This window comes from Phasianus colchicus, chromosome 9 (assembly GCF_987193195.1).
Source record: "Phasianus colchicus chromosome 9, bPhaCol1.hap1.1, whole genome shotgun sequence".
Classification (NCBI taxonomy): domain Eukaryota; kingdom Metazoa; phylum Chordata; class Aves; order Galliformes; family Phasianidae; genus Phasianus; species Phasianus colchicus.
In genome coordinates, this window is record NC_143444.1 from 26,568,314 (window position 1) to 26,596,201 (window position 27,888).

At 46.2% G+C, this 27,888-nt stretch overlaps 1 protein-coding gene across 1 annotated transcript; it reads left to right on the forward strand.

Annotated features, from left to right (window-relative positions):
• RNF11 (ring finger protein 11) lies at nt 1–27,425 on the forward strand. Its single transcript, XM_031602271.2, has 3 exons — nt 1–588; nt 24,537–24,706; nt 25,256–27,425. The coding sequence occupies exons 1-3, from the start codon at nt 466–468 to the stop codon at nt 25,425–25,427; spliced, it is 465 nt and encodes a 154-aa protein (XP_031458131.1). The 5' UTR covers nt 1–465; the 3' UTR covers nt 25,428–27,425.
• The last annotated feature ends 463 nt before the right edge of the window (nt 27,426–27,888 follow it).

Genomic DNA, 27,888 nt, shown 5'->3' on the forward strand with positions numbered 1-27,888 from the left:
GGCCGGAGGCCGCCGGCCTCGCCTCAGCGCGCCGGGGCGGGCACGGCTGCCGTCCGCCGAGCGCGGTGCCGCCGGGCCCTGCGTGCGCGATCCCGGCGGGGCGGAGTGAGAGGAGGAGCCGGGGCGGCCTGCGCGACAAAGCCCAGTGCGCAGAAAGCCGGTGACCGGGAAGCGGAACGGCGCCGGGCTGCCGCGGGGCGGGCGGACCCCACCTGAGCCCCGCTGCCCCACCGCTCCCGGGCGGGAGCCCGGCCCAGCCCCGCCGCCCCACGGCTCGGGGCGGAGTGCGGGCGGCGCGAGAGGCGGCCGCGCTGCCGCTAAGCCGCTTAGGGCCGGGCTGGCATGAGCCTCCCCGGCGGGGCGGCTGCGGGCTGCGCGCTGCGGGGCGGCTGAGGGTGCGGAGCCCTGCGTCGTGAGGAGGGGAGGAGGCGGCGGGGACGTTCCGCTTCCCCGGGGGGAAGGAAAATGGGGAACTGCCTCAAGTCCCCCACCTCGGATGACATCTCGCTGCTCCACGAGTCCCAGTCGGACCGGGCCAGCTACGGGGACGGGGCCGAGCCGGATCAGGAGCCGCCGCCGCCATATCAGGTACGGGAGGGGGCGGGGAGCGGCGCGGCGGAGCCCGAGGGGACGGGGACGGAGAGCGGCCCGGGCGGGGGGCGGGGAGGAGCCCCGAGGAGCCCCCGGGGCGCCGCGTCTGTCCGTCCGTCCCCGCGGGGCGCCGAGCGGAGGGTCCCGGCCGCGGCGCGGGGAGCGCCGCTTTGTTCCCCCGGTCCCGGCGCGGGGCCGCGCGGGGCGTGAAGCCGGAGACGGCGGAGGGGGTCAGGGCCCGCCCCGGGGTCGGAGCCGCCGCGGTCGTCTCTGGATTTGGACCGAAAACAGAAGGGGAAGGCGCCGAGCTTCCAGCCGTGCCGCTTCCTTTGTTGTCGTCGCGCGGTGACATCACTGTCTGTGCCGCTCTCGGTGCTCCGGAGGCCGCGCGCTCGGCGCTGCCCGGCTTTGTCTGCGGCGCTCCGGCAGCAGCTGAACCGGAGTAACTTTTGTGCTGCCGGAGAGCCTATTTCTTTCGGCTGCGTGGGGTTCCGAGAAGGGCTGTTTGGTCTTCTGTCCGCAGAGGACGTGTAAATCTACGTCTGATGACGAGCTGGGGAAAAACGCCGGGTGCTCTGTCACGTCCTCGCAGCCGTGAGGTCCCGGCACGGCCCGGTCCTGAGCTCTGCTGCGGTGGCCCCCGAAAGGAGGACACGGAACTCAGGGCTGCGTTTGTCCCCTGCTTCGTCTCCGTCCCCTAAGGAGGAAATGTACGTGGCTCTGAGAGCAGGACATGAGCCCTGTCTGGAGGGATCTGTGACAATGACGGGTACAGATAAATCCTGCGGGGTGGCCTGAGCGCTCCTTAGGGTGGGAGTCATGCAGGAGTTGCAGACCTTAACGTACAATTAACAAAACTGCAGGAAGTATTTAGCAGGGTAGATGTGTAACCTGCGATACTCAACAATCAGAGGAACACCAGCTGTGACAGGAGGTCCCTGGGTTGTTCAGGAGGAGCCATGGGCACAGCAGCCTTTGGTGGTGCAGTGGAACCATGCTGGGACCGCTGGGCTGCACAGAGCTGCTCGCTTTGTGTGAGTGCTTCATGACAGAACACATTTCCTAAGATTTGGGGTTATTTTTTCTTTTTTCTGACTTCTTAGCAAAGTCTGCACAAGTCGTTAAATGAAAATTCTTGGTGTCAAGTTTTTCAAAAGGTGATGTTCTAAGCCAATCCTAATTGTCCCTTCTTTGGGACAATTGCATGTCCCAGTTGTTTGGGAACGCACTGTGTTCTTGCTGTAACATACTTATTACTGTCTGTGCTGTTGGCTACTTTCACAGCTTTCTGGGAAGACTTTGGTTGCTTGTTGTTTTTTTTTCCCTTGGAAAACAACCTGTTGGCTCTTGCAGGAGTTGAGAAATCGCATTGTGCAGGCCTTCTCCTGTCGACTCCAGTGGTGGATAAGTGCTTTTCCTCAGTTGCTGATGCTTTTTTTTTCAATTTTAAATGAAGAACTTCTTGTACATAAGTGTGAATGGTTGACTGAGACCACAGTAGACAGTAAAATAATCAAACTTGCAGACACTTGATACTATGTGCATCCATAGCAAAACTCCCCAGCACGCGGTGGTGTGCATGCAGGCATTCAGCTGTCCCAAACCCCATGTGCTGATCCCAGCAGTTCCCACACACTCACTGTAAGGGGCGTTTTGTGTCACACAGTCAAAAAGTGCAGTGGTTTGTGATGACAAAAGACCTTCACCTTCATACTGTGCAGTATTTCACATGCTTTGAGGTTGAAGGGTTTTGTAACTTTGAATTGTTTTTAGGGCCAGAAGGTGTGCAAGCCAAGCACTGAACTTTGGGAACTCCTGGAGCTCCATTATTGCTGTAGTGGCAGCAGGATGTCATGGTTTCATTTTAACTTTCAGATCACAGCTCAGATTCACTGTTAGAAATGGGAACGTAGGGTTTTTGTCCTTGTGTGTGATAAATACTTTCCACAATGTTTGAATGAGAGTTAGTGTGTGTGTGAGAACACGCAGACCTGCGGAGAATGGAAAGCAAGCAAGAGAATGAAATGAATTTGAAAACAAAGGAGCTGTGGACGATTAACAACTTAAAATCGAGCTGCTGGAACCTCAGCAATAAAATGGCCACATTTGAGTTTGCTTCCTTTGGGTTTGCAGCAACGATGTGCAAACTTCCTGAGCCGCTCTTGCAAGGTATGCAAACAAGGCAGAGCGAAGGAAGCTTGCTGGGCTAGGTGCAGCCTTGCAGACAAGGACTTGCGTGCCTCTTTGAGCTAATGTCTGTGCTATCTTGATGTTCAAAATACTTTCTGTGTTTTGGCACGCTTGTGCTGTGGGTGTCCATATGGGAATCTACTTAAGCAATAATTTTTAAGGTGTTCACTTGTAACTGCAAAATATGCACTCAATAATCTCTTTATTATTGCATGCCAAATTCCTTTTTATCAGTGAGTGGTACTGAATCTGCTGTGTAAAATTTCTGCTTCTGAAAGTTGAACTGAAAATTGTATTGTCAGTACAGACACATGGAATAATGAGGAATATACCTTCCCTTCAAAGGCTCTGCATATACCTGCCCCTTGTCAACGTGCTGTAAGCTACATGGGATAGCTTAAGCAGCTATCCAAACTCATGAAAAAGTGGTCCATTAAAACAGCAGCTGTTTTCCAGTACATCAAGCTTAAGGGCTAACATGGGAAATAATTAAAGCACACAGAGAAAAGTGTGTGTTTGTGTGTGGGGAAGTTGCACTGACAGTTGACCAGCATTTTCATAGGCATGCTGATTTTGGCTGCCTCCATTTTAGACTCCTGAAATTACAACTGTTTGTCCAAGTGCTGAGCACATGCAACTCCATTACTAATGAGTGAATCCGCTTAGGAAAGGGTTAGTTTAGCGTTTTTGCCTCCTCAAGTCCTCAAAATTGAGTGTACTTCCAGGCTCGTTTTTCTGTTCCACGTTTGACTCCTTTGCCATCTGTTGGCAATATGCCTTCTGCTGCTTTGTCCACAGAACTCTGTTTTTACCCAGTTTCTCTTGCCTCTAGTAGTTCTTTGCAGCGATGTTATTTTGCAGAACAGATGTGCCACTCCTCTCAGCCCTTGTCTCGTATTTCTCCTCTTCAGTAGTTCCTTAACAGCTGCAGAAAATAATTTCTGAATTTACCAAACCTTGGAATTTTAGTCAGTGGAGTCTGGAATCCATCTTTTCTTCCTGAGTTTCTCAAAGGTAGTGTGCTGTGAACAATGCTTGCTGAGATCTTTTTAAAAAGACATACAACGCTTGCTGATCAAATAAGCTTCTCACAAGTGTGAGAAGTGCCTGTTCTCAGCATCCACCCTGTGCTCAGAGGAGCACGTTTGAAATGGCAGTGTGGAGGACAGGCTGGTGAAATATGTTCTTCCTTTGTCTGGGAAAACCCAAAGCCAGCTCTGGTGCTCTGTACCACCCTGTTTGTCTTTGGGGCCCTGATAAAGTATTTCAATGGATTTCTTTTTTTTAAATTTTGTTTTGTGTTTGAAGGCATCATTTAAAGCCTTCTGACCTGGGTAGTTGCTTGATTAGGTAGCAGGCACAAAATGAGGCAAGAGATCACAGACGTGAGCTTAAGCCAGCGCAGTGTGCCCATAAACTTGCAAAAGCTGTTGGCAGCAGCAGGTTTTGAAAATGCAATTTGGGATATCTTGTGGCTGCTTTTAAATTGAAGTTGCAGCAATGGCCTCCTCCAGCCTGCTCTGTTCAGTGAGCATCGTTGGTGCGCACTGTGCTCTTGTCCTGATCCATCTGTGCTGCTGGGCTTCCTTCTGCCTGTGCCCGGATCTCTGTGCAGTGCTCTGCAAGTCCTGCAGCCTCAGTGCAGCACTCGGTGGGGTGTTCCTTACGTGAGAAAGTCCTCTGTTTGAACAGTCAGAGGCTGTCCTTGATACAGTCTGCTGCATTTGCGTGAGACTTGCCACTGTGGATGTGTGTGTTGGGTGTATTTTGCTCAACAGACCACAAAGTTTTTATGATTGCTTTGTCATGACTTATGTTATGACTTAACTAATACACAGGTGTTCTGATGCTGTCCTCTCAAAGGAATGGTAATTGATATGGTTAAATGTTGCAATGCCAATGCATTCTGATATAGCAATTGCATCTGTTCACAGAAATGTGTGCAAAATTCTCTTGGGTCACAAATGAGATATTTGTCATCAGTGATGGCATATATTTGGTGAGAGGAATCCCAGCGACGTAACGTTCTGCTCTCTGTATGGCTGAACTGTTGGGGTGTGTTGGGAGAGTGTAAGAGAGGAAAATTGCAGTGAGAAAAGCACTGCATGGTGAGTGCTAGCCGTGGGAAGAGCAAAACCAAAGCCTAAATCAACTATAGTCATTCTGTGTAAGAGAAATGAGTGTATTAGCAATTGCACATGCAGGTCTTGTCCTTCGTGTTGTGCGGGAGGTATGCATGAATTGCAGCTGCGTTTGTGGATCTGAACTGAAATAGTGCTTCAGCCCATGGCTCCTCTTTGTGATGGACCTGGGAATGGGCTGCAGGCAGGAGTGTCTGTTTGTGTGGGGCCTTCTGGCACCATGGGCACGGGTGGGGATCAGCTTCAGCGAGAAGAGGAAGCGAGGTTTTCTGGGGTGCCATGTGTAAATTCCTTTGTAAGTAATAGTTACTTTAAGAAAAAAAAGTGCACCTGTATTTGCTGTCTTAATGCACATTGGTTGTGGCATCAGGCTGGCTGGTTGGTGCTGGCTTCCACCTTGTTGGTGAAAAAAGCTGCTGGAAGGAGGGGAAGGAGGAGGAGGAGCCTGGAGATAAAGGGTACCAGATAGTGTCATAAAGGTAGGTAACTTTTGGCATAATATTGAAGTTACCCTGTTACAAATTGTTCTTTATGGATTTTGGCTGAATATTGGAGTTTCTTGCTGTTGAGTCAGCAATGGGTGAAGATCTGTCCCTAACCATTTTGACCAGAAGGTTTTGCAATAGGTGTTTTGAAAAGATGAGAAGGAGTTCATAAGCTCATTTGACAGAATCCTGGTTGATCCACTGCATGCATTTCTCCAAGAAATGGCAAAGTTGCATCGAGATTTTACGCAAGGTCTGTCGTGTCTGCTGTGACACTGTTCATCTCTTCAATAAAGGAAAGAAGCTTGGTTTAAAGAACACTGCCATTGATGCTTTCAACATTTCTAGTTGAACTGGTTGTGTAATATAAGGTCAAGAAGATAAAAATAACACTGCTTGCTTGTGACAGACTTGTGTCTTCCAGCCTTTGTGCTCGGCCTTACTGTTGCCTCCCCACAGATGTGCACAGAAACCTATTTATGTTTTGAGAAGTTAATGGTCTGTGGAATGGACTAAAGCAAATCAGCCGTGACTTTTCTCTGAGCTAATGAAAGTGTTCCTAAGAGACCAAAAAATTACAAAATGAGCAGGTTTTTAGGGATGTTGTGGTGAGTTTGAGTAAAACCTCTTCAGGGGAAAAAGCTGGCCATTCTTTGACTATAAATGGCAAAACAAGCTCCTGGTGAGGCTTAGATTGCATGAAAATATTGCTGACACGCCACGGAAGTCTCATCAGTAAGATATGCAGGTAGATATGTGTTCTTGGAAGATGCTATCTGCTGTATTGTTCTGCCAACCTTCTGGCTGCCTGCAGCAGCAACCCGGCCTGGCAGAGGTAGTTCCCATACAGCCCCATGGTGGGCACTGCTGGAGCTGGTGTCCAGCTTCCTGCTGACTGAAACAGAGACTTGGGAGAATAAAAACATAAGTCACTTGAGCAGGCCTAGCATAAGCCATCATTCTTAGTTCGTTCAGCCGGACGTTTAGCTTGTAACTTCTGGCAAATCACTTAACTGCTCTGTGCTTTGGTTTCCTCGTCTGTAAAATGAGGAGTAATAAAGCTTATCTTTAGTGCAGACATGCTTAGTAAATTAATTCATGTTTGTAAAGTGTTCTGCAATAATTTGATTTTAATAAAATGGTATTCCGACGTTACAAAATGAACCTCTGCAGGAATTTACAACAAATTATCTGCTGTGGAGAGGGAGCTTTATCAGAAGATCGGTTTAAGACAAGAGATATCTCTTAAAATCTATTGTGGAATCTGATAATTTAGGATTTGTTTGGCAGAGCAGATGCTTCCAGATGCTCAATTAGGAGAAATGAAGAGGCAGTGGAGACGGTAATAAGAAATCTTGCCTAATCAGGATAATGAATCTTCATTATCCGAGGAGCTCTAGTGTTCTTTGAGGCAAGCCAATCTTAACAAACCATCCGGCCCTCCCCAAACCCAGGACCACCTCGTGTCATGGAAGATTCCTGGATGTGCCTCCGATTCATTGATGCAATCTGCTGATGTTACTGGCTGTACATCTGGATTTGAGTTTTAGAACCACTGAAAATAAGCTAGTTTTGTGTTCTGAAGAGATAATGGTTTGTGGAATGGACTAAAGCAAACCAACTGTGACTTTCCTATGAGCTAATGAAACAATTTCCAAGAGACCATGGAGTTGTAGAGAGCGGTTGTTTTATTTACCAGCCCTCTGTAGGAATCCCTGTCGGCTGCGCTGTTTCTCAACAACGAAAAAGAAAGTTAGAATGCTGGTGGCCACAGTCCCTGAGCAGCGGCATGGACAAACAGCAGATGCATGCAGCAACTGGAGGAGAAGATGAAAGAGCTTTCCTTTCAACCACAGTTGCGTCAGCCAAATCACAACCAGCTGGTTTATTGCACTGGACATTTCTGCTGAGCTGTCAGAAAGCTTGCGCACGCTCCCTGCCTCACATGTGCGTGCACTCATGGAACCATACTGAAGGCTGGTTTGATTGTTGAGCATTCTCATCCTGCCCATATTCAGCCACTGGCTTAGTCTCAAGGTGATGTAGACCTGTGCTGCCTGGGGGAGGGACGGGAGAAACTGTGACTCAGGAAAATCAGTTCTTGTAGTCCCAGCGTGCAGCGATGAATGCGTGGGCTGCTATCCTTGTGGTACTGAGTCTTGTTTCCTGGGATCGTGTTTCTTTGGACACTGGAGCAGCCTCTGTGACCTTCTTTTTTCCCACCTGGAGCAGTGGGTATGTGTGGAGGCACAGCTCAGCAGCAGTCACTGTACTTTGTTCCTTGAACTCAAAGGCCAGATAACCACGCAGAGGTGGCCTTGTCCTCAAAGATGAATCTCAGCTGGCTGAGTTTTTCAGACTAAGCTCGTGTGCCATTAGAATTTGGACAGCAAAGACAAGTCCCAGGAGCATCAAGGAAATGCCTGTTTTATGACTAATAAAATATAACGAAGCTGCACAAATATCCAGTGCATGCAAAAAAAAAAAAAACCAACCAAACATTTGGTGCTGTTTTGGACAAAGGCAGGGAATCAGTTGTCCTGCAGCCTCGATTAAACTGCTGATTTTTTTTGTCAGGTATTTCCAGTTTCACAGAATCACATGTTCTAATTTTTGTCATGGCAAAACTAATTTAAAAGAAATGGCCAACTAGGTTATAACTCAGACATATTTGCATAGAGAATCCATCCGGCACCTACTGAGCTACTGTCCGACTACACAATTTCCCCATGGCTCTCACCACTATCGCTTTATGTGACTCCCAATGATTTGTATACAGACTCTAGCCCTAAGGAAACAGAGCAATATTTATCTGGCTTTATTTATTCCCATAAGTAGTTTGGGAGACAAATCTCTTCTGAGTCAGCGTGTGCATGTTGCAGAATTGGATGAGGCTGGCTGCTCTTGCCCTCTTTTACAGCTGCAGGAGATGTATCTAAGAGATCAAAGTGCATCAGATTCCATTATTTCGGTATCTGCAGGACAGTATAATGCATGACTGCTCTGGGACGATGCCTCAGTCTGGCTTATTCATCATTGTAATTAAACCCAGATACAGAGTTTGTTCTGTGCTGAACATTAATCGCAGTGCTTTATGAACGCGGTTGTTGAAATTGTAATTCAGACATGGTGTAACACTGCAGTATAGGTGAAGACCAATATTTATTTTGCCTGAATAAATTCCTTCTATTTGAATTTCAGAGAGAGAGCTGTGATTGCTTCTAGTTTTGAAGAAACAACTGTAAGAATTGCTGGACTACAGACCTTCCAAACTGCTAAACTGGTTTGTTCTGTAACGTTGCCTAACAGAAAGCAGTTAACTGCTGTATTTGGTGGAAACTATAAAAGGCTCAGACTGGCCAACCAATACTGTAAATTCAAATTTAGTTGAGACAAAAATTAACATCTTAACTCTTGCAAACTTTTATTTTTTACTTGTTAATAGTACTAGCTGTTGCTAGTTTCTGATGCTTTGGAATTTCTCTTGGTTGTGTTCTGTTCGGGTATTATGATTGCAGTTGCATCCATCTATCTTCAGTTTAGCTTATGAGATATGACTAAGTCATTGCTTCTAGTGTCTGCTTCATGAAGCTCTGTGATATTATTTTTATTTTAGGACCTTACAGTGGCTGTGGATTGTTGTGTGGAGGGTGACGTTCTGGGAAGTATGTTGTCTGTGGAAGGAAACAACATAACTTCTAAATTTGAAGCGAAAATACTTAATTTCAATTAACCAGGAATTCTTTTTTAGGTTAATGGCTTTGCACCTCTTACACCAAGGGCCTGCAGCTCCGCCCTGACTGCAGGTAGTGCTGTGAGAATGAATCCCTTGGAACGGCTTCATATGGTAACTCATGTGGAGCTCTGCTATTTATAGAATCCTCCCAGCCAGTCATCTGCAAGGACCGAAACTGAGGTGCAGAAAGAGATGTTTTCATTATGTCTGCGTTTAGACAAACTGTCTGGAATTTGTAAGCATTCAGGTTGTGTTTGCTTGCGTTACTGTGCAGCTAACCTACGGAAAATGTTTGCTGAAGAGCGCCCATTCCTTTTGTATATAGTGGCTTTATTGATTTCCAGGAGGTGGAGTTGGCACTGTAGTAGATGTATAATTAGTTTTATTCTGCAAAATCCTTCTGTAGGATCTTTTAGAAAAGAAAAAAATAGTGTTTACTCGCACACAAATACAGTTTCATGCTCCAAGTGATCTTTGCTTTCCTCTATAAACAGTAATCTTTCCTTTGTTTGTTGAGTAGCTTGCTATTCCTCCCTCCAAGAAGAAGCAAGGTGACCCTGGTTTGGTGCTTCCTGGGGAAGAACTCGCCTCACCCTATGTGTAGCTTCTCCTGAAGTCTCTTGGTGTGGCTGAAGTTGTCACCTGCTTGGATCTGGTGAACTGGGGAGAACAGAGCTGTAGTTCTATGCTGAGGCAGGAAATGGGGGCGTGTTATCCCTCCTTCCTTTTTGGTCTGTGTAACACAGCTTATGGATGCATTGCTATCCAGACTATGCTGTAGTGAAGGTAGGTAGGGCTTTTGGACTGCCAGCTGTAGTAGTTTACTGTCTCTTTCAGCTCTGTGTCATCTTAGTGTGTTGCGGATGAATAATGACTAATTAACTCTTCATTAAAGAGAGGGTTGGATCAAGTGTGCATGCTGGCAGGAGTTCTGGACTCAGAGCACAGTGTGTGGGGCTCGGTGCCTGCTTCTCCACTGCCCTTCTTCTTGGAGATTCCTCTGAGCACTTGGGCTGCAGCTGCGGTAGTTTTATATAAAGAAGTGAAAACTGGGAAAGCGGTAGTAACAGCCATGTAACAGATGCTACCAAACAGGTTGTTGGTGTTGTAGGATCAGACAAATGCTTCCATCTCAGAATAACTAGTCAAGCAGCCGGAGAACTACAGGCAGAAGGGAATTCATCCATCCTTTTGTCAGGATAAGATTAATTTTCTTAGTATAGAGGAGTTAGTCTGATTCAGTGTGTCAGTAACTGGAGCTGTTTGGACTTCTGCTGTGTGTCTAAGGAGGGGGGGTACTTCTGTGGCTCTTGGGAAAGTGCTGCTGTGTGATGAAACTGAATGCTCCTGTCCTGGGGCCTTAGCTACATCAGAGACCGATGCCAATTGAAACCATCCGTGCCCCTGTGCTAGTGTGCTGCATCTCAGGCATGTGGGGGAAATGAGAATCTGTGTTCGTTTAACTTGATTTAATACAGGATTCTGTTCCACAACTTAAAAATGTCTTTGACAGACTGCACTGGGGAGCAAATGCAGCTGAGGCCGAGGAGGCTGTCTCTATACTCAGGATACTCAGGATACCACAGGTTGAAACCAAGCTAAAATACACAGTGCCTTGTGAGCCTCTTCGTGTGCTGCCATGATTCTGACACCAAGAAGCCTGACCTTGCTATTTGCTGATGCCAGAATGGCTAGTTTTGCTTTTCCCCCATTTTCCATTTACAGCCATGTACTCCACACTCTTTGTGGTGGCTTTGATGCTTATCTGATCCCTCCGTGCGTCAGCTCACACCATTAAAGCATCCGAAACAGATTCTCTCTCTTACTTTCTTCCTGTCAGTTTAGTGACCTGAACTGACTTCCTGTAGGAGATTGGATTTATCTGTACTCTGTGCAATCCATATATTCAATTTTTCTTTCTGACATCTCTGGAAAGGTCTGGAGGTGCCAGCTATTAGATGTTTGCTGTTTCTACAAAGTGCTACAGCATTTTTTGGCTTCTCCATAGTGCAATTAAGAATGTGCTTGGACTTAACTGCATCCCAGAGTATGTGTAGGGTGAAGGCCTGCTGCTGGTTTGGAAAGTGAGTGCACTGGAGAATGGTCTGAATGTGAAGTGCAGCCTCAGTTTTGCCACTTGTAATGATAAAGGGCCGTGATTACAGCTGAAGGAGTTAAGCTACTTCAGGACAAATGTCCAATGTAGGCAAAGCCTTGATTCTGTCTTTCTGAATTGTGATCTTCCTGTTTAAAAACAAAACAAAAAACCCAACCCACTTAATAAAAAATATTCATCTTCCGTGACTGCTAAAGTTTAGATGCTTTTCTTTCCTTTTTTTTTTTTTTCTTTTCTAAGCAACTTTGCAAATGTTACCCAGCAATTACGGGTATGTTTTAAGTACAGGAATCAGTGAGGACTTTCACAGCCTGCCCATGCTGTGCAGCGAGCTGCTCTCCCGTGGGACACGAATGATTACAGTAACATCATTCATGTGCATTGCGGGGTGCTGCAGTGCCTCCTTCCACACACAAGCCTTCCAGTTATTACTGTGTGGATTGTTTCCAAAGTCTGAATATAACTTGGCAAGCTTTGTCCGTACTGTTAAGAGTTTGATTACCTTTGTGTGTGTGTGTGTGTGGACTGCCGGGGTATGTGGCTTCTAATGCAACAAACTCCCTGTTGTCTAAAATGTTTAGAATTAAGAAATTATATAATTATACCAAGGTAGAAGCTAATGTAGCCACCTCAGTTTGTTGGGTCCTAGAGCTAAGTCAGGCCAAGAGCCTGCAGGAAAAGCTCCCTAGCCACAGCCAGCCTTTCCCAGCTGCAAGCACCACTCTATAGAGCTATAGGAGTTGTCTTCCAGAGGAGCCCACTTGCTGCTTTCCTTGCTTTATTTTCCAAGATATGCTGGCCAGCTTTCAGTTTGAGTACAGTAATACATTCTGTCCAGCTGAAATGCAACTATTTACATTAGACCAATAGTTATCACCCTCTCTCTATTAGAAAGACTTAAGTAATGCACCAAACTGAAGTAAGATAGCCATATATATATATACACACATTTTAAATCCTAGAAGCAGAATACTTACTGTGTTGCAGCACAGTTGTGCCTGCAGTGTGTCAGTGTGGAGCACAATAATAAATAATAATGTGTATTTGTTCACTTGTGTCACTGGGCAAGTTCTCCCCAGGCAGCTGCCTGGTGCAATGCAAGAAGCGAAGCAGGTCTGTAAAGCTGGAGGTTGCCACGTGGTAGGACTTCAGTGGTAGGACTTCAGTGAATCTGAACTGCCAGAAGGACGGGCTTCCTACAGGTCTGTTCTCAGCCCCACCTTTCTCCTGCCTCTACCTGCAAAGTGTGCTGCAGGGTCTGAGCAAAAATGTTTGTGCTTCTGCTGCAGGTGGTTTCCACTGTTGGGCTATCAGGAAGCCAGCAGGGGGTGAGACCAGGTCTGTTCCTATTTCATGTCCTGTCCTGTCCTTGGGAGAAGGGGAGGAAGAAGGGGTCATGTGCTGTTGAGCTCCAGCTGTGTGCTGAATATGAGACTACCCAATCTGTGTAAGCTGTGCAGAACTTTATAGCTGGGCTGGGTGCAGTAAGAAATTGTCAGAGCACAGTGGTGAACCGGAGGTAGCAGTAGCTGTGGAACAGGCTAACTCAGTGGGCACTGGAACACAGTCTTTTAACCAGTTCAGAAAACCAAAGGCTTTTCTCAGCAGTTGTCTTGATTGCCAGAACTCAGAATGATTTTATTAAAGAAACTTTGCTCATTCTTAAAGCTTTTCTTTTGTTAGCATCTTAAACGTCCAGGTAAAATTGCTCATGACAATGTCTGCAGGGATTTATTATCACTTCAACAAAATGAGGATCAGATTTAATGAGCACCACCTTCTCTATTTTATTTAGATTACATTGGGTTAGATATGCCAAGCATTGCTGTTAGTCATTACACTACATCATAGCTTATATTAATTTGGATAGCAGACCTTTTTGGTACAATATTAGAATTTGCATATTAGTAAGTATGAATAGCTTTGTGTATGATCACTGAAGATATTTTCTGCATTATGCATTTTATATGTGCTATAGGAAGTTATTTTATGGATATCATGTTGTACATGTTATTCTATGCAGTTTTTACAAGAAGCTGCTCAAGTTCTGCCCTTACCTCTCCTGCAGAGAGTCTCTTGATCAGCAGGGAGCTAAAGCTCAAGGAGCTATTTCACATCTAGATATTTATGGCCAACTTGCACTTATTATTCTTGTACCCAGCAGATCTTGTTTTTCCTTTCCCAGTGTTTACCCTCCTGATTTATTTAGAGATCAATCTTAAATACCTTTCAGCCTTTGTTTTTCTAGGCTAATGCTTCTATTTTTATTTTGCTTGTCAGTGGGTATAATATTCAAGAAACTTAGTTTTCCTGAAAAACAGCATCTTGTCTGATCCATAGTCACTGAAACTTAAAAAGAATAAAAGCCAGGCGTGTTTTAAGTGATGGAGGAATCATTGCCTGATTGCTCAGCATCTTGCAGTGAATTCTGACTGATGGTAGAAGTAATAGAAACATTCAGGTTAATCAGCTCAGGGATCCACGAGGCTCCACGAGGATCCACCTCTGCTCATTCTCATAGCCATTACCTTCTCTCATTTGAGTAAACTGGGTTATGCTGTTCTGGACCTGACCAGGAGCACAGCAATGTGTGAACCCCTACTGACAAAGCCAGGATCAGACCTGTGTGGTATTTCAAGGCTAATTTCTGTGCAAAGCTTTACCTGAGCAATGAAAGTTTCTTTAAGCAAATATGCCAGTCTGAAAGTGCCACATAGGCAATTCCTGTATGGCTTTCAGCAGATCTCATTTGAAGCCATCGGGCTCCTTCCTACCAGAGCACACAGGCACAGCCATGCCAAGCCCTCTTCTGGCCCAAGGTAAGTTCTGGAGCTGCCCACCTCCCGGGTGACCATTTTGTTTCTTCTGCTGCTGCCTGATGCAAAACAAGTGGAAGACCAGAAGCCATTTGCTGCAGTTACTTCTATTTGTGTCTTTACTGCAGTGGAGGCTTGCCTGTAGGAAAGGAGGTATCCCAGCTGAAGACAAGAATTTAGACTGACTTTATTACCTTGCCTCAGCTAATAGCTGAGGGATGACTTGGGAAATCTGTAATGTCCACCTAGGTTACTTTGTGATGCAACCGTCCTCTCTCCAAGAGATGCTTTTAGGATAGTCCTTTTTGGAAGCTATCCAGTAAGCTGAGAACAAAGTTGCTACTGAAATTGGTAGCTATCTTTTTGTTCCTGTATTTAAATGCACAGGAACACAAATACAGCCACAGCTTTCTCCCTGCTTGGCGTCAGTGCACCCAGCCCAGTGGGATGGAGGAGTGCTCAGGCACAGTCCTCTAGTAAGGTTCCTGCTTTGCTGGGGTTTGTTGGAACAGCTCAAAATTAAATCAGCCATGGTCTCCCAAGTTTTGTGGTAATGCTGAAAAGGGATTTGTGGTTGCAAATGCTTCATGAAAGCACTGCTGACAGAGTACAGCCTAGCAAATAAGCTTAAATAATGTAGAAAGATAACTAAAATAATTCTGTAGAAACTGAGCAGCAGTGTTTCTGCTCCTACAGTTGGAATCCCAGCAAGGAGTTTCCCACCTGTTTTCTTTTCTCCTTCTCTGTAAGGCTCTCTAGCTATTACACTTACCTGTAACCACATTGTAATGACTCCTGAGTAACAAGGTGTATGCTAGGCCAAATGCCATAAATTAGACATAGAGAGCTCCCAGGGCTTTCTGGATAGCTGTTTGGCTGTGTTGTTTGTTTGTTTTTGACATAACAAATGAAGTACCTCTGGACTGAAAGCTTTCCATCTGTAGCTCAGTGTTACTCCCTGTTTGTATTTTGACATAACTGGAGTTTGTTTGTGCCTGGCAACATTTCTCTTAGTGATCCAGTAGCTTTGTAGCAGGGCATGGTTATTCCATCCCAAACATTAGGACAGGAGAATAAGATGAGTGGAAGCATTTCCTTACATCTTCATAATGCCTTGAAGGAGTGTTGGTGGCATAATGTCCCATGTGATGTGTGTTCACACCAAAAACGCTGAGTGCATCACCTGCATGAGAGCTGCGCCTCAGCACATGGCCAGGGTGGGATTGCAATGGGGTTTCATTCTTAGCCCCAGCTCTGGGATGGCTTTGTGTTTAGCACCAGCTTAGATGTTCTGGTTTACTTCCTGTCTCACAAAGAGCCCATCGTTGCACGGGGATGAGCTCAGGCCATGTTGGTTATCTCCAATTTTGCAGCTGTTCACATGCGGGTATTTCAGGGTAAGATAGGTCTTTGCAGTCCATATTCAGCAAAATGACCTCTCTGTATTCAAAGCCTTCCTCTCACACAGCTTTCTGTCTCAGAAGTGCCCTTCAGCACACACCTCACTTGCACTGAGGCCCATGGCCTGCTACCTGCACATCTCTTGGGGTCCTGTGGTGCCTCCCAGTCGTGTGCTCATGTGAGCAAGCATGCCAGTGGGTCAAATGCAAGTGTTTTGGTGCTGTTTGGGTGTAGGAGCTGCCTGCGTTGAGCAGCATGTCTCTGATTGTAGAGTGGTGGTGCAATGGCGTATGGGGTGCCTCGTTCCATCAATGTGCTGTTGCTGTAAGGCCTCAAGATTTCCTCCAGGTAGCTGGTCTTACTGTAAGTGAAGCTGTGGCTGCTTTCCATGAAAGCATGTGTAAGCAGGGCAGTGGGCTGACTAAGGACAGCCTGGACTGACAACAAGACACCATGGCCTCCAGTCTTCAGCGGTGTTTTTTTTTTTGTGTCAAACAAACACTGGCAAGATCTAAAGAAGAGCATGTAAAGAAATAACAGACTCAAAATGTTGCTTAAAGAAGAGGTTGCCTGTATGGCTGCTGAAGGATATCATAGCTTATTCATTTGTGCAGTAGAATGTGTGCTGAGCAGCCTGGCTGCTCCAGTGACTGAAGGCATTTTGCATGCAACTGTAAGAAGGTGTGTTTTCTGGTGACAGGCTGGGGATGGCCCCCGTGTTCATTGACTGCCTCTGTGCATTGCAGACTTGAAAATAAGTAGGAAAAATACGTTCTGGAAGTACTTTGCTTGTATAACCGAGTCCTGAGAGAGCTATTTATGATTTTTCTACCTGTTCTTGGCACAGGCATTTTTTCTGTTAGAAGTGGTTTGACAGTTGGGTGAGATCATTCTTGGATTCATGCCCTGCGAGCTAAAAATGCGGAGTCACTGCTTGTGAGGACAAGACTGAGCTGGAAGAAAATAGAAACATTGCCCTTGTGTTGGCTGCTAATACTGCATTGGGAAGGGGAGCAGCTTCATAGAGCTTTAGCACGGCTTAGTTTTTGTCCAGTCATTCCTTGCCTTTAGATGGTATACTACTTTAAAATAACCCAAGCGAAGAAACAACAGATGTAGCAATAATCATTGATGCCTGAGACATTCCCCTCAGATTAATAAATGACAGCAGAGATGAGCTGATAGCCAGAAGCAGTGCCTCTGGCCATTTACTCCTGCTGCTTATTAACTCATAGCTGAAATAATTAATGTCATTATCAAATGGCACTAAACGAATAGCCAGATCGCCTTTTTTTGTGTGTGTTCATTCTCACAGAAGTGTGACGTGGGAGTGCACTCGGGAGAGGTGACAGCCTCCTCACAGTGTGATGCTCCGGACTGCGCGTGGGCATCGCTGACGAAAATCCTTGGTATGCAGCAGTGGTGCTGGCAGTGCTGCCTGATCCAAACCCCATTGCAGTGCAGCTCAGAGTGCTGGAGGAGCAGCAGATGTGCCTTGCTGGCTGCCCGAGACTGGGCAGAAGGGAGGTGGGGATGGCAGGGCGATGCTGGGGACACATCTCCCAGCTGGCGTGCTGTGGTGACACATGGGACAGCTGTTCAAGGAGGCTCCTGCTGCACTGACCCCAGTGCATGGCAGGTGTGGTGTCTGTCCTTCACATATCTGTGGCTTTGTAACAAGCTGATGAAGAAACATGCAGGGAATAGCCCTATGGTTAAGCTGTTGCCAAACCTAGCCTGACTGTGTGCTATTATTGGCCTCGGAAGGCTGTTGGGTCCTCTGCAGGTCCCTATTTGTGGCCTTGGCTCAGGTTTTGAGCTGTGTGTGTTGATCTCAGGGACACACACTTCATGTTAGACTGAAACACTTCGTATTTCTAACGCTTTGTCAGAAATTCAGGTGCAATTAAGGCAATAAAAATGGCTGCAAATCTGAGTGTGCCATCAAACAGCCAAGGCGTGGCAGCTTCCTGCTTGAGTGAGCACTCGTAATTGAAGATGATTTTGTTAAAAATGTAATTAAAGTATTTCAGATTGAGTACAAGACTATGGTCAGGTGAAGTGTATTGCAGGTTCCTGAGGTTTGGAACAAACCCTGCTGCCATGGGTTGCCGTGCTGGCTGGCATGACTCAAAGCAGGTGCCACATACCAGTTGTGTCTCTGCGCTGTAGCAGAGCCATTGGTTTCTTCTCCTCTTGCTGTAGGCTGCCAGAAATCTGCACTGTGTGATGGTGTCCCACCATCTTGGACTCAGTGCTGCAGGGCCTGATGGAAAAGTCTCCAGCACTTCTGTTCTGCTTGCCTTGTCTGGAGAAGCCCTTGCTCCCAACCATTGCAGGTCAGTGCAGCTTGGCTGGAGTGCTTTTGGCCTGCTCCCCAGGTAAGGGAATGTCTCTGGCAGGCTCTGCCAAAAGCATTTTCATGTGTTGCCCCTTTTTCTTATGTGGGGAGGTGGGGAACAGACTATTTATAAAAAGGCAGATCATCTGGGATAGTTGACGTTGATCTGTTTTCGTTACCTGTGTTACCTCTTGCTGTAGGCTAAGTTAACACCTCCCAGAAGACCATACTTGGATGATATTGTTCCAGCTCTACCTGCTGTGTCTGTGTCAGCCCTCTTTAGGAGCCTGTTGTATGAGGACTTGGATCATCGGATGCAGTGTGTGGATATCCGTTAAAACTTGTTTTAGATGAGGCCATTATGTGACCCTGTTTGCCTTGGGAACGTGCTTGCCATATCATTGAAAGGTAATGCCCAGATAACACATGCCCTGATCTTACAGATGAGATCACTCTTCACTTGATGTCACCGATCCTTTGATGTCGTGCCCACTGTATACTTCTGAAGTCCATTCCTACTTCTGCATTGGAATGAGCGATATTTTCCTGCTGTGTTACTGTGTTGCTAATAGGCCAGACCAGCTCTTGTAACACACTGAAATATACATAGACATGTCTCAGATTTACACGTGGAAGCACAGCCTGTACATATTTATACTTCAGCTGTCCTCCCCTGTTGGATTGCTCATGTCTTTGGTGCACGTGTATTTTCATATTTGCTATCCTGGCCCTTTTCCGTTGCTATTCCTCTTAGCTAGTTAGAGCTGACTGCTGTAACTCTGCTGCCTTGTTCCTGAAGTACTGAGGATGGCTGAGTTCTTAGAATCACCTTCAAGCTGAGGTAACTAATTGCCAAAAGATACATTTTAGCACTCTTGCTATGTCTGAAGTGTTCAGCTCAATATTTTGGGATTGTCTGAAGGCCCTGAGAGGGAGTGCTGGTTCCCAGCTTTTCCAGGCACTGCAGTATCTGCAGTCAGTGGTGTTTGCTTTTGGGAGGTTGGTCAGAACAGTGCCTGCACAGCTGATGATGGGAGCCACTGTAGAGGAGGTGGCAGGACCGGTATTGCAGAGGCAGCACCGTGTTAGATCACCTTGGGTCACCCTTATCTCCACGTGCTCCTGGGAGGTGAGCAGGGGCTGCTGGTGCTCGGCCTGGCCCACAGAAGCAGGTGTGTGAGCTCGGGGCTTTTATCAGAGCCTCCAAGTGCTGCAGGCAGTGCGTGGGCCATGGTGTCTGGAGGCTGACAGGTGTGCTGGGACAGCCTCTGTGCTGTGCTGCACCCTGGCCTGCCACTGGGAGAGCATGCAGTGATCAGCCCTGCTGCTTTTAGCCTTGATGGCTTTGGTTTACGCTAGAAACAATTGCAATGATTGATGCCTTGCCCTTTCCAGAACGTAAATAGGCGTCTGCAGGAAGTGCGAAGGATTCCTGTGGGTTAGTGTTCTGTCAGCTCCTCCCTCGCAGCTCCGCTGTGTTTCCCCCATCTCGTGCTTGAATGCAGTCTTCAAAGAAGCCCTTAACTGGATTAGTTGTTTACGAGTTTTTTGGCCTAAACTTTATTTTTGCCTCCTGCTCGCTGGCAGTGAGTGAGTGAGATGCAGCAGGTTTGCTTTGGACCCTTCAGGCAGAGGCAGCCTCACCACGACCTTTGTCTTCAGCCTCTCCCCCTGCTCTCTAGGACTGAGTTTCTCAGTTTTAGTTTTTTCTGCCCCAAACGTCAGATTTTTATTTGTTGTGAGATCTGTTTCTCGTTCTCCCAGCAGCCATCTTGCTCAAAGTGCTGTGTATACACAGCCATGCTGCTGTAACAGCCACCTCTGCTTGCCAGGCCTGAGAGGGGCTTTCTGCAGAGATAACCACTTGGTGAGAGGAGGAGAGGATCTGTGCCAGCAGTGCAGATGTTTGCATATGGGTGAGGATGATCTGTGTACATGTGCTTCTGCTGGCACCAGCTGCAGCAAGGGCTGCTCCGTCCCCAGCCGGCTGCTCTGCTTTGTCATCCTTGGGGTGCAGCACTCTGCATGCCCCTAAGGAACGTCTGGGGCAGCTCTCCTTCCTGGTTCTGCTTGCTGCCACAGCTTGACAGAAATGCGTGGATCTCCGTGAACTGTTTGTGGATATTTTCCCTCCACGTATAAAAATAACCTATTAAAATAAACACGCCGGGAGCTGTGGGGTGAGGGCTCTGTTGTCTCCTGGGAGCTGTGTGCTGGTGCCCGAAGTGGAGCTGTTGGAGGGCTCTGGCTGGAGGTGGGGGGTTGTGTGCTCTGGGACTCACAGGAATGTGCAGTACTGCTTTTCTGCAGAAATTTGCCCCCTGAAATTTGATGGGATTGGTGGAGGAACAGAGGCAGCTAAATCCAGCAGGGAGCTGGTGACCAAGGACATGCTTAGTGGGAATGCACCCAGGGAGGTGGCCCTGGAGCCAGAGGAGCCTGCTCTGCAGTCTGGCAATATAAAAATTATCTGATTGTGTCAGGAGATTATGCTTCCAGGGTTTAATTACTGCTTTTTAATTACTACTTTTCTCCTACGACTTCTTCTTGATAACCTTCGGTTTTTCAGATGCTTTGGTGGGCAATGAGATCTCCAGCCAGATGCCTCCGTGGTGCAGCAGGTGCCATCAGCAGGGCTGGGTAGAGGCAGCCGATGGGCTTCTGTGCTGACAGCACATGTAAGAAGTGTGAAACCATGTCCCTGGAGCAGCTCTTCTCTGTCTGAGAAGGCACTGTGCATCCAGTTCACCCTGGGTCTGCTGGGCAAACCCAGTCTTGATGGCTCTGGTTGTGTGTGTGTGTGCCCAGCCCAGCTGTCAGTCCCCCTGCCTCTTCCAAGTGGGAGAGGTGAGACGGGAATTTTTCTTTAAAAAGAACTCCTTAGCCTAAGTGCTCAGCTATTGCAGTTATTTATACTGCCTGGCTACCTGGAAGCAGGAATATAAAAGGTTGGGTAACGATTTCATTACGTGATGTTTTATGGCAACTGGTATTCAGCTTTATAAATGAACTGTTCTCTCCTGTACAGCAGAAAAAGGGTTTTATATTTGGCAGTCTGCTCATAATATTCTAAGGATTATTAGAGTAAGCTGTAGTTGCAGTATAATGCACATTATAATGGCAAGTGGTTTTACAGTAATATGTCTTGGGGGAGGATATTATTTCAGAACGGGTATTAACATACGGATGGAGCTCAAGTCTTTTCATCCCGGTCAGAATGGCATTTCCAGAAAAGGCCTCTGGACCATTATCCCAGTTAGTTCCTTATGAGTAATAAAGTAGCGAGAGGAGAACATTTCATACAATTCAGTGGGGATTTAGCAAGAAGCAGAAAAAGCGAGATCTTTTTTCTCACCTCCTGACTTCACAGCTGTAAGCTGAAGTTGTCTGTGTCAGGGTTCCTTGGGGGTGGGAAGCTGGAAGGCTGAAGCTGTGTGTGATGGCGGTGCTGTGAGGGCAATGGGGAGGCAGATGTGGCCTCAATGCAGCTGGATGTGAACCACCCCTGCAGCCCCAGACAGTGCAGTGCAGGACAGAAATGGCTGCGTTGGAGGGACTGCAGAGGGGAGCTGTGGGAACGACTGGGCTGTTCAGTTTGAACAGTTTATTTGTATTAACTGAGTAGGCAGCGACCACAAGGAGTGTAAGTGCTGGTATTTGAAGGCTGTAAAGAAATAATAATAAAAAAAAAAAGCTGAAGACAACTTGGGATAAACGTAGGTAGGGAGAAGTTTGTCTCCTCTGTTGGGTTGAATGCACAGATGCACCTGAACATCACCAGCACAAATCAGCTCTGAGAGCATTGGGTCAGGGGGGAAATAGAACCAGATAGAATCAAAAAAAGAATCAGGTAGAACCAGGACTCCAGCATGGATGTCAGGGGTGGAAGGTGGGGGCTGAAGGCAGCAGTGAGGGTTGAGTTCTGGAGCTGCTGGATGTCAGAATTGTTTGTCTCACCTCTGACCTTCTCGAAAGGATAATCCGTGCATGCTGGTGCAATTATTAAAAGCAACAAACAAACAAAAGCCCCGATAACATACTGCTGATATGCGGCGTGCAGGGATCTTAAAATAATCTTTATCCAGGGATTAAGAGTTTCTGATCTACCACTGACCTGCTTTCAGAGAATTACAAATTCATTACACTTGCAGGAACAAGATGGAAATGTGGTAAAACAAAATAGCAGCAGTTTTACGGCAGCATAAGTAACCAGGGTAAGTTGCATTGATGAGAAAACCTCCAACAAAAAGTTGTGCTTAATGAGACCTTTTTCTAGGCAGAACCCCAAGCGTGCCTGGGAGTCCATGTGCAGAAACCGTGTCTGGGCTTCCAGCAATGTGTGAAAATGTTTATTTTTCACTAGAAGTAAAAAATGCCGACCTCTGGGTGCCCTGTGTGATTTTCCCCCTTCCCTCCCTCAGTGGAGGAGGATTGAGAACGACACGAAGACACAAACCCCAGTGTACAGCCGGAGTCTGACTTGGTGCTGTTCCTGCAGGGCTGGTGAGAGGAGTGCAGGATGTGTGTGTGCAGAGCCAGGGAGAGCCGTGCTGCCCCTGTGCTGTGCTGGGGCACGCAGGGGCTGCAGCACTGCTCCTGTGTTCCGGGAGGGGAAGGATAACTGATGAAAGCGAACTGAGTGCCAGTGAGAGATTTTTTGTTTTGCTGGCTGACACTAATATGGGAGTTTGATAGTTTGGTTTGGCTGTATGCATATATATACATACGTAAAAATTTGTATGGAAGAATAGTTAGCATGAAATTTCGTCTTAGTTTGAAACGCCTGGCATCTTTATCCAACGATAAAGAACACAGACTTCGGCTACAAATTCAGTATTTTGTAATTCCAGCTGCAGAAACATTTTCCATGGTAAATAAAAGTGAGCCAGAAGAGCAATAAATCCATGCTCATCTTTGGAGTATAGCAATAATTACATGGATAACCTGATCTTTTTTTAATGTACGTATGTGCCAGGGGGCCATAGCTACAAGTGCTGTTGGTGTGCAGCCTCAGGGCCCCAGAACCACCCTGCAGGGTGCAGGGCCTTGTGGTGCCTGGGCTGATGGACACAGATGTGCAGAGGGGCCGTGAGCCCATAGGGATTCTGTGCCTCCACTGGGGAGTGGTTGGCTCTGGGGTGGTCACTGTGGGTGCTCCCCATGGTCTGACCCCTGCAGTGTGCGTGGCCGTGTTCTTCCATTTCACTGGCATGGTTCCACACAGCGGGCTCTGGCTCGGGCTGGGCAGGCTTTTAATAGCAATTGGAGGAGAGATTAAAGTGCCATCAGACAGCGTGTCAGGGATCGGGGAATGGAACAGCCACTCGTTTTTATTTACAGTAACACGATTTATGTGTTGTCACAGCAGCCTGGCAGCCACTGCCCCGTTTTTTCATGTTCCCTTGCAGAGAGGCAGCACTATTCTCAGCCTCTGCTACAGCTGATGTGGCCAGCACAGCGTCCTGTGTCCCCTGCCCTAATGGGGGCCATGGCACGGGGCCGTGGCTCTGTTCTGAGGGGGAGCTGAGACGGGGGGCTGGGAGCTGCCATCGTGTTGGGATGGCAGTGTGCTGTGGTGTGTGGAGGGGATGAAGTGCACCGCTGGCCCTAAAATAACAGAGGGAGTTCTCATGGGAATGGCCTCTGGGGGTTGGTAGGAGGAGGTGCTGCTATGCAGCTGGAAAAGGGGAGAGACTTTTTGGCCTTGTTTGGCCTTCAGTGCTCATGGTTGTGCTTACTGTCCCAAACCCACCTGAAGCTGCCAGCCCAGGCCTTGTGACTGAGGGATTGTCTCAAGAGCTGTCCAAAATGCAAAGGGCTGAGTTTGCAGCAGGATCTCATTTAACTGTAGTTTCTTGTGCAGTGATGCTGTGCTCAGATGGGTTGTTGTGCTCAGTTTGCTGTTCTGCTGGTGGAGCTGTTCACTGGCAGTTCCATGTCATACTACTTTCAAACGTTTTGAGTTCCTCAATCTTTTTTCTTCCTCCAGTATCTGTGTTTCTTTATGTTTCTGAAACCTCTTGCTGTCAGGGCTTTACCAAGGGAGCTGTATTGCTGTATTAAACACCTGCACCCTTCCCTGGCCCTGCCTCTGAGAGCCAAGTAGCACTCCTTTCTCTGTGAGAAATAAAGGAGCACTCTTTCCCTCCCCCCCCTCCTCCCCCCAGCTGGTGTAATCCACAGAAGTACAGCAAAGCCATGAAAATAGAAAGTCAGGGGCAGCTTGTGGTGCTTGCAACATCAGAACAGCACAGGGCCCTGCCCTGGCTGATGCATGCAGCTCAGAGGTGCGGTGTTAGGGAGGGGAGCGATGCTTTATCTCCCCGGCATGCAGGTCAGAGCCACGCCATGGGTGCTGCTGTATGACAGGTCACCCTCAGCTGCTGGCTGTCCCTATCCCAGCAGTGCACAGGTGATGGGAACCATTAAAAGGCAGCTGCATTAGAAGGGAACTGTGACTTTGTGAAATAGAGCCTGAGCCCTAAGGAAATTAACCAAACTTATTGAACACCAGCAGTGTTAGTTCTGAAGCGTGGCTGTGGTGTCACTCACAAACCCATCCTGTATATAATTTCAGCCATGAATTTACAAAGGAGGAGTGGGAAATCACTGAAACAGGACGGAGAGAGAAAAAGTTCAATACATTGCTTGTGTTGTACTAGGAAATACTAGGAAAGCCTTTTTAAAAATTTTTTTTAACTGAAATATTTTAATTTTAGGAGCAAGTCCCCGTTCCTGTGTATCACCCAACCCCCAGCCAGACCCGGCTGGCAACACAGCTGACAGAGGAAGAGCAAATCCGAATAGCGCAGAGGATAGGCCTTATCCAGCACCTACCCAAGGGAGTCTATGATCCTGGAAGAGATGGCTCCGAGAAGAAGATCAGAGAGTAAGTTCCACAGACCTCACAGAGCTCCTGTGGGTGTCCACTGGTCTGTGCTACTCCCATGGCAAACCTCATCTGGTCCTTCTGTTTTTGCCTTACTTTCAGGAAGTGTAATTTGACACAGCTTTCTTCCACGCAGAAGCCTCTTTGTTCTGTCCTTTGTTTTTCTGCTACAAATGAAACGTATTTTCTCTCATATGTGTAATTTATGCCCTTTTATTTTCTTCTTCCCTTTATGGGAAAATAATTCCATGCTGCTGCTTTCTCAACTTCATGGCTCCCATCTCCTATTTCTAGTTCTGTGCCGGATGCTGAGCTGCCCTGGCCCTGGCTGCAGGCTTCCTGCTAATGCTGCAGTCAGGGGCTTATTGTATGAAGAAAACACCAAGAAATCCAGTGCTGGGTGGAGCCAGCACTGATCTAACAGAGAAATCTTGCCGTATCTGTCAATAATAACAGAAGTTTGTTTGAGACAGTTGTATCTGACAGATACTGCATTGCTTTTCATTTCCAGTGTGCTACCATCACCATAACTATTTCTTGTTTCCCCAGATGCGTCATTTGTATGATGGACTTTGTGTATGGGGACCCTATTCGATTTCTGCCTTGCATGCACATCTACCACCTGGACTGTATAGATGACTGGTTGATGAGATCCTTTACCTGTCCATCCTGCATGGAGCCAGTGGATGCAGCACTGCTTTCATCATACGAGACTAACTGAGCCAGGGTTTCTCTGTGAACCTTCAAGGAGACCATCCACTTCAATGGGTTTGATCCTTTTGTCATTCAGCCCAAAGAGCCAGAAATTAGGAATTAAGGTCATGCACAAAACATACATTTCCTAATGAATAAAAAATACTCCTGAATGGCTGCAAATATTGGGAAAAAAAGCATAGTATTTTAGAGACTATAGAAAAAGTAGGTTGTTATTTTTAATGTAAAGCCTTGACCCACCATTGTCTTTAATGTTTGTTCTTACACCCATATATAGGAATTGTAAAGTGTTACAGCAACTGTAAATGTTTAAACTGCGTGTATCCAATTTTATTAGCAGTAAGATAAGAGTATTTTTTTTTCCTAAATAAAGTAACTTTTTTTTTCTGATTCTTTTCACGAGTCCTGGCATTTGGGTCAAGGCTTTATTAAAATCTACATTTTATAACACTGGCACAAAGAAATAGTTTTAAGCTTGTTTGCACAGTTCTTTTTTTTTTCTTTCTTTTTTTTTCCCCCTCCATTGGAGATGGAGTTCATTGCCTTAGGTCTTTTTAATAGTGTATTGTTATTGTTGGGCTGGCTCTATGCTTGAAAACCAGTTTATTTATAACCTGTTACAAGTGCTATATTTTGTTTGCAGTTAGGAATATGCAGACTTTGGAGTGATCTCCTAGCTTGTAAGCAAACTGAGATGCATTACCCCTTTTCTGCAAGTGATGTTGAATATGAAGATACAGAACAGGTCCTGCAACTGAAATTACGGTATCATGGATTTTAGAACTCATTTCGGTTTGGACAAACAAATCCTTACACTTGGATGTCTACTTGAACTTGATCAAGGTAAAAGTGGGCCAGAAGGACAGTAAACAGTGAAGCTACTGCAATTGGAAGAAAAAAATTAGAACTAACATAGTGTTAGAAGCAATCACTTATTCTACCTTTTTTCTCCCTAAAAAATGGTTGTCTTGAATTGCAGCAAATGGATACTGCATCTCTTGTTCTTGTAGTTCTTAGGTTTCAGAAGTTAAGAATAAACATACTGTATCTCAGTCTCCTGTATTACATGTATCTGTTAAGCCCTGCTGCTGACACATCAGTCCACCAAGCAGATAAGAAATCTTATCAAGCAGAGAAAAAATAACTTTGTTCTGCACATACATGCAGAGTTTATATGAATGCAGATTGTCATAGCAGCAATGAAGGGGGAGAGTAGTACTGCTGTAGCTAGAGTGACACCATTAGCTCATTTCTGCAGCAAAATTATGTGCTTATTACAAGGTGGTCTTGCAAGATTGTAGCTGTAAAGAACTTTTATCCACTTAGCATGTTTTTTTTTTTCTTTCTTAATGTACCCTGCAGTGACTTGTATGCATTCAACTCAGTGCTGATACACTGAGAAGTCTCAGTCTCGCAAAATGAGATGCAATCTCACGCTAACCACAACAAATCAGGGAATGTTCTTGATTGTTTTTCACGTGCAGTTTGAGTACTTGTTCTATCAACTTGAGCTTAAAGACCCAAGTACTTTGACCTTCTCTATCGCCCAGCTACAACTGTGCATGGCATGGATACTTTATGAAGGGTTAGTCAGCAAAACATAGAGCCAACACGTTGATTTATTTATTATTCCTGTAGCTGGTAGCAGACTGCTCTCTTATTGAAGAATTCCAAGTCGCAGGTGGAAACAAAGCAGTCTACAGTCATACATTCACTCAAATTCTACAGATACTGGACACAATTTTGTGCTTAACTCATGCATACCTACTTACTTGGAGCAAAACTGGGGCAGACAGACCTGAAATTGTGCAATATTTTTCAGTGCAAAATAGTTGTTCCTTTTCATCATTCCATATGTGTTCCTTTGTGTCCTCTTTTGGCTGGTTGGGGGTGTTTGTTCTTCATTTGGGGGTTAGTTTTTTTTTTTTAGACAAAAACAATGTCCACATTAAGTATTAGTTATTTTATCTTGTTAAAACTGGCAAATGAACAATTTTAAAAAGCATCACTGTCATGTTGGTATTAGTCTTTATTTATTACAAGCCTTGTTAAGGAAGACTTCAAAGAAATATGGAGTGAGTGGTATTGAAATGAATGTGTTTTCTCGGCGCTTTGTATAGGTAAACTTTCCCACTGCTGTACTTACTGGCCTATAGGAAAAAAGTACTTTTATTACAGTACCTGGTGAATAACAAAAAGGTCTGGAAGGGCTAAAACTAGAGTTGATTACACAACATTCAAAAAGAAAAGTCAAATTTTAGTTTAAAAACAAATGTGTAAATAAAACAAATAAATCAAATGACTTTTTCAAGTTTTTAGGTGCAGTGCTGTTCTGGATGATTTCTAATTCAAAGCAGCAATTCATCCAAATTCAATCTGACACGAGGTGTACACCGAACCTCAGCTACAGCTCTGAGACCAGAGGTCTCCACCTGAGAGGTGAGAGCACTGTTTGCCTTCTGTCTCAG

Bases quoted from the DNA above. Each gene is read 5' to 3' on its own strand.
- RNF11 (XM_031602271.2), top strand. From the start codon at position 466: ATGGGGAACTGCCTCAAGTCCCCCACCTCGGATGACATCTCGCTGCTC. The intron at 589-24,536 runs GTACGGGAGGGG...TTTTAATTTTAG, and splicing joins AGCCGCCGCCGCCATATCAG to GAGCAAGTCCCCGTTCCTGT. The intron at 24,707-25,255 runs GTAAGTTCCACA...TTGTTTCCCCAG, and splicing joins TCCGAGAAGAAGATCAGAGA to ATGCGTCATTTGTATGATGG.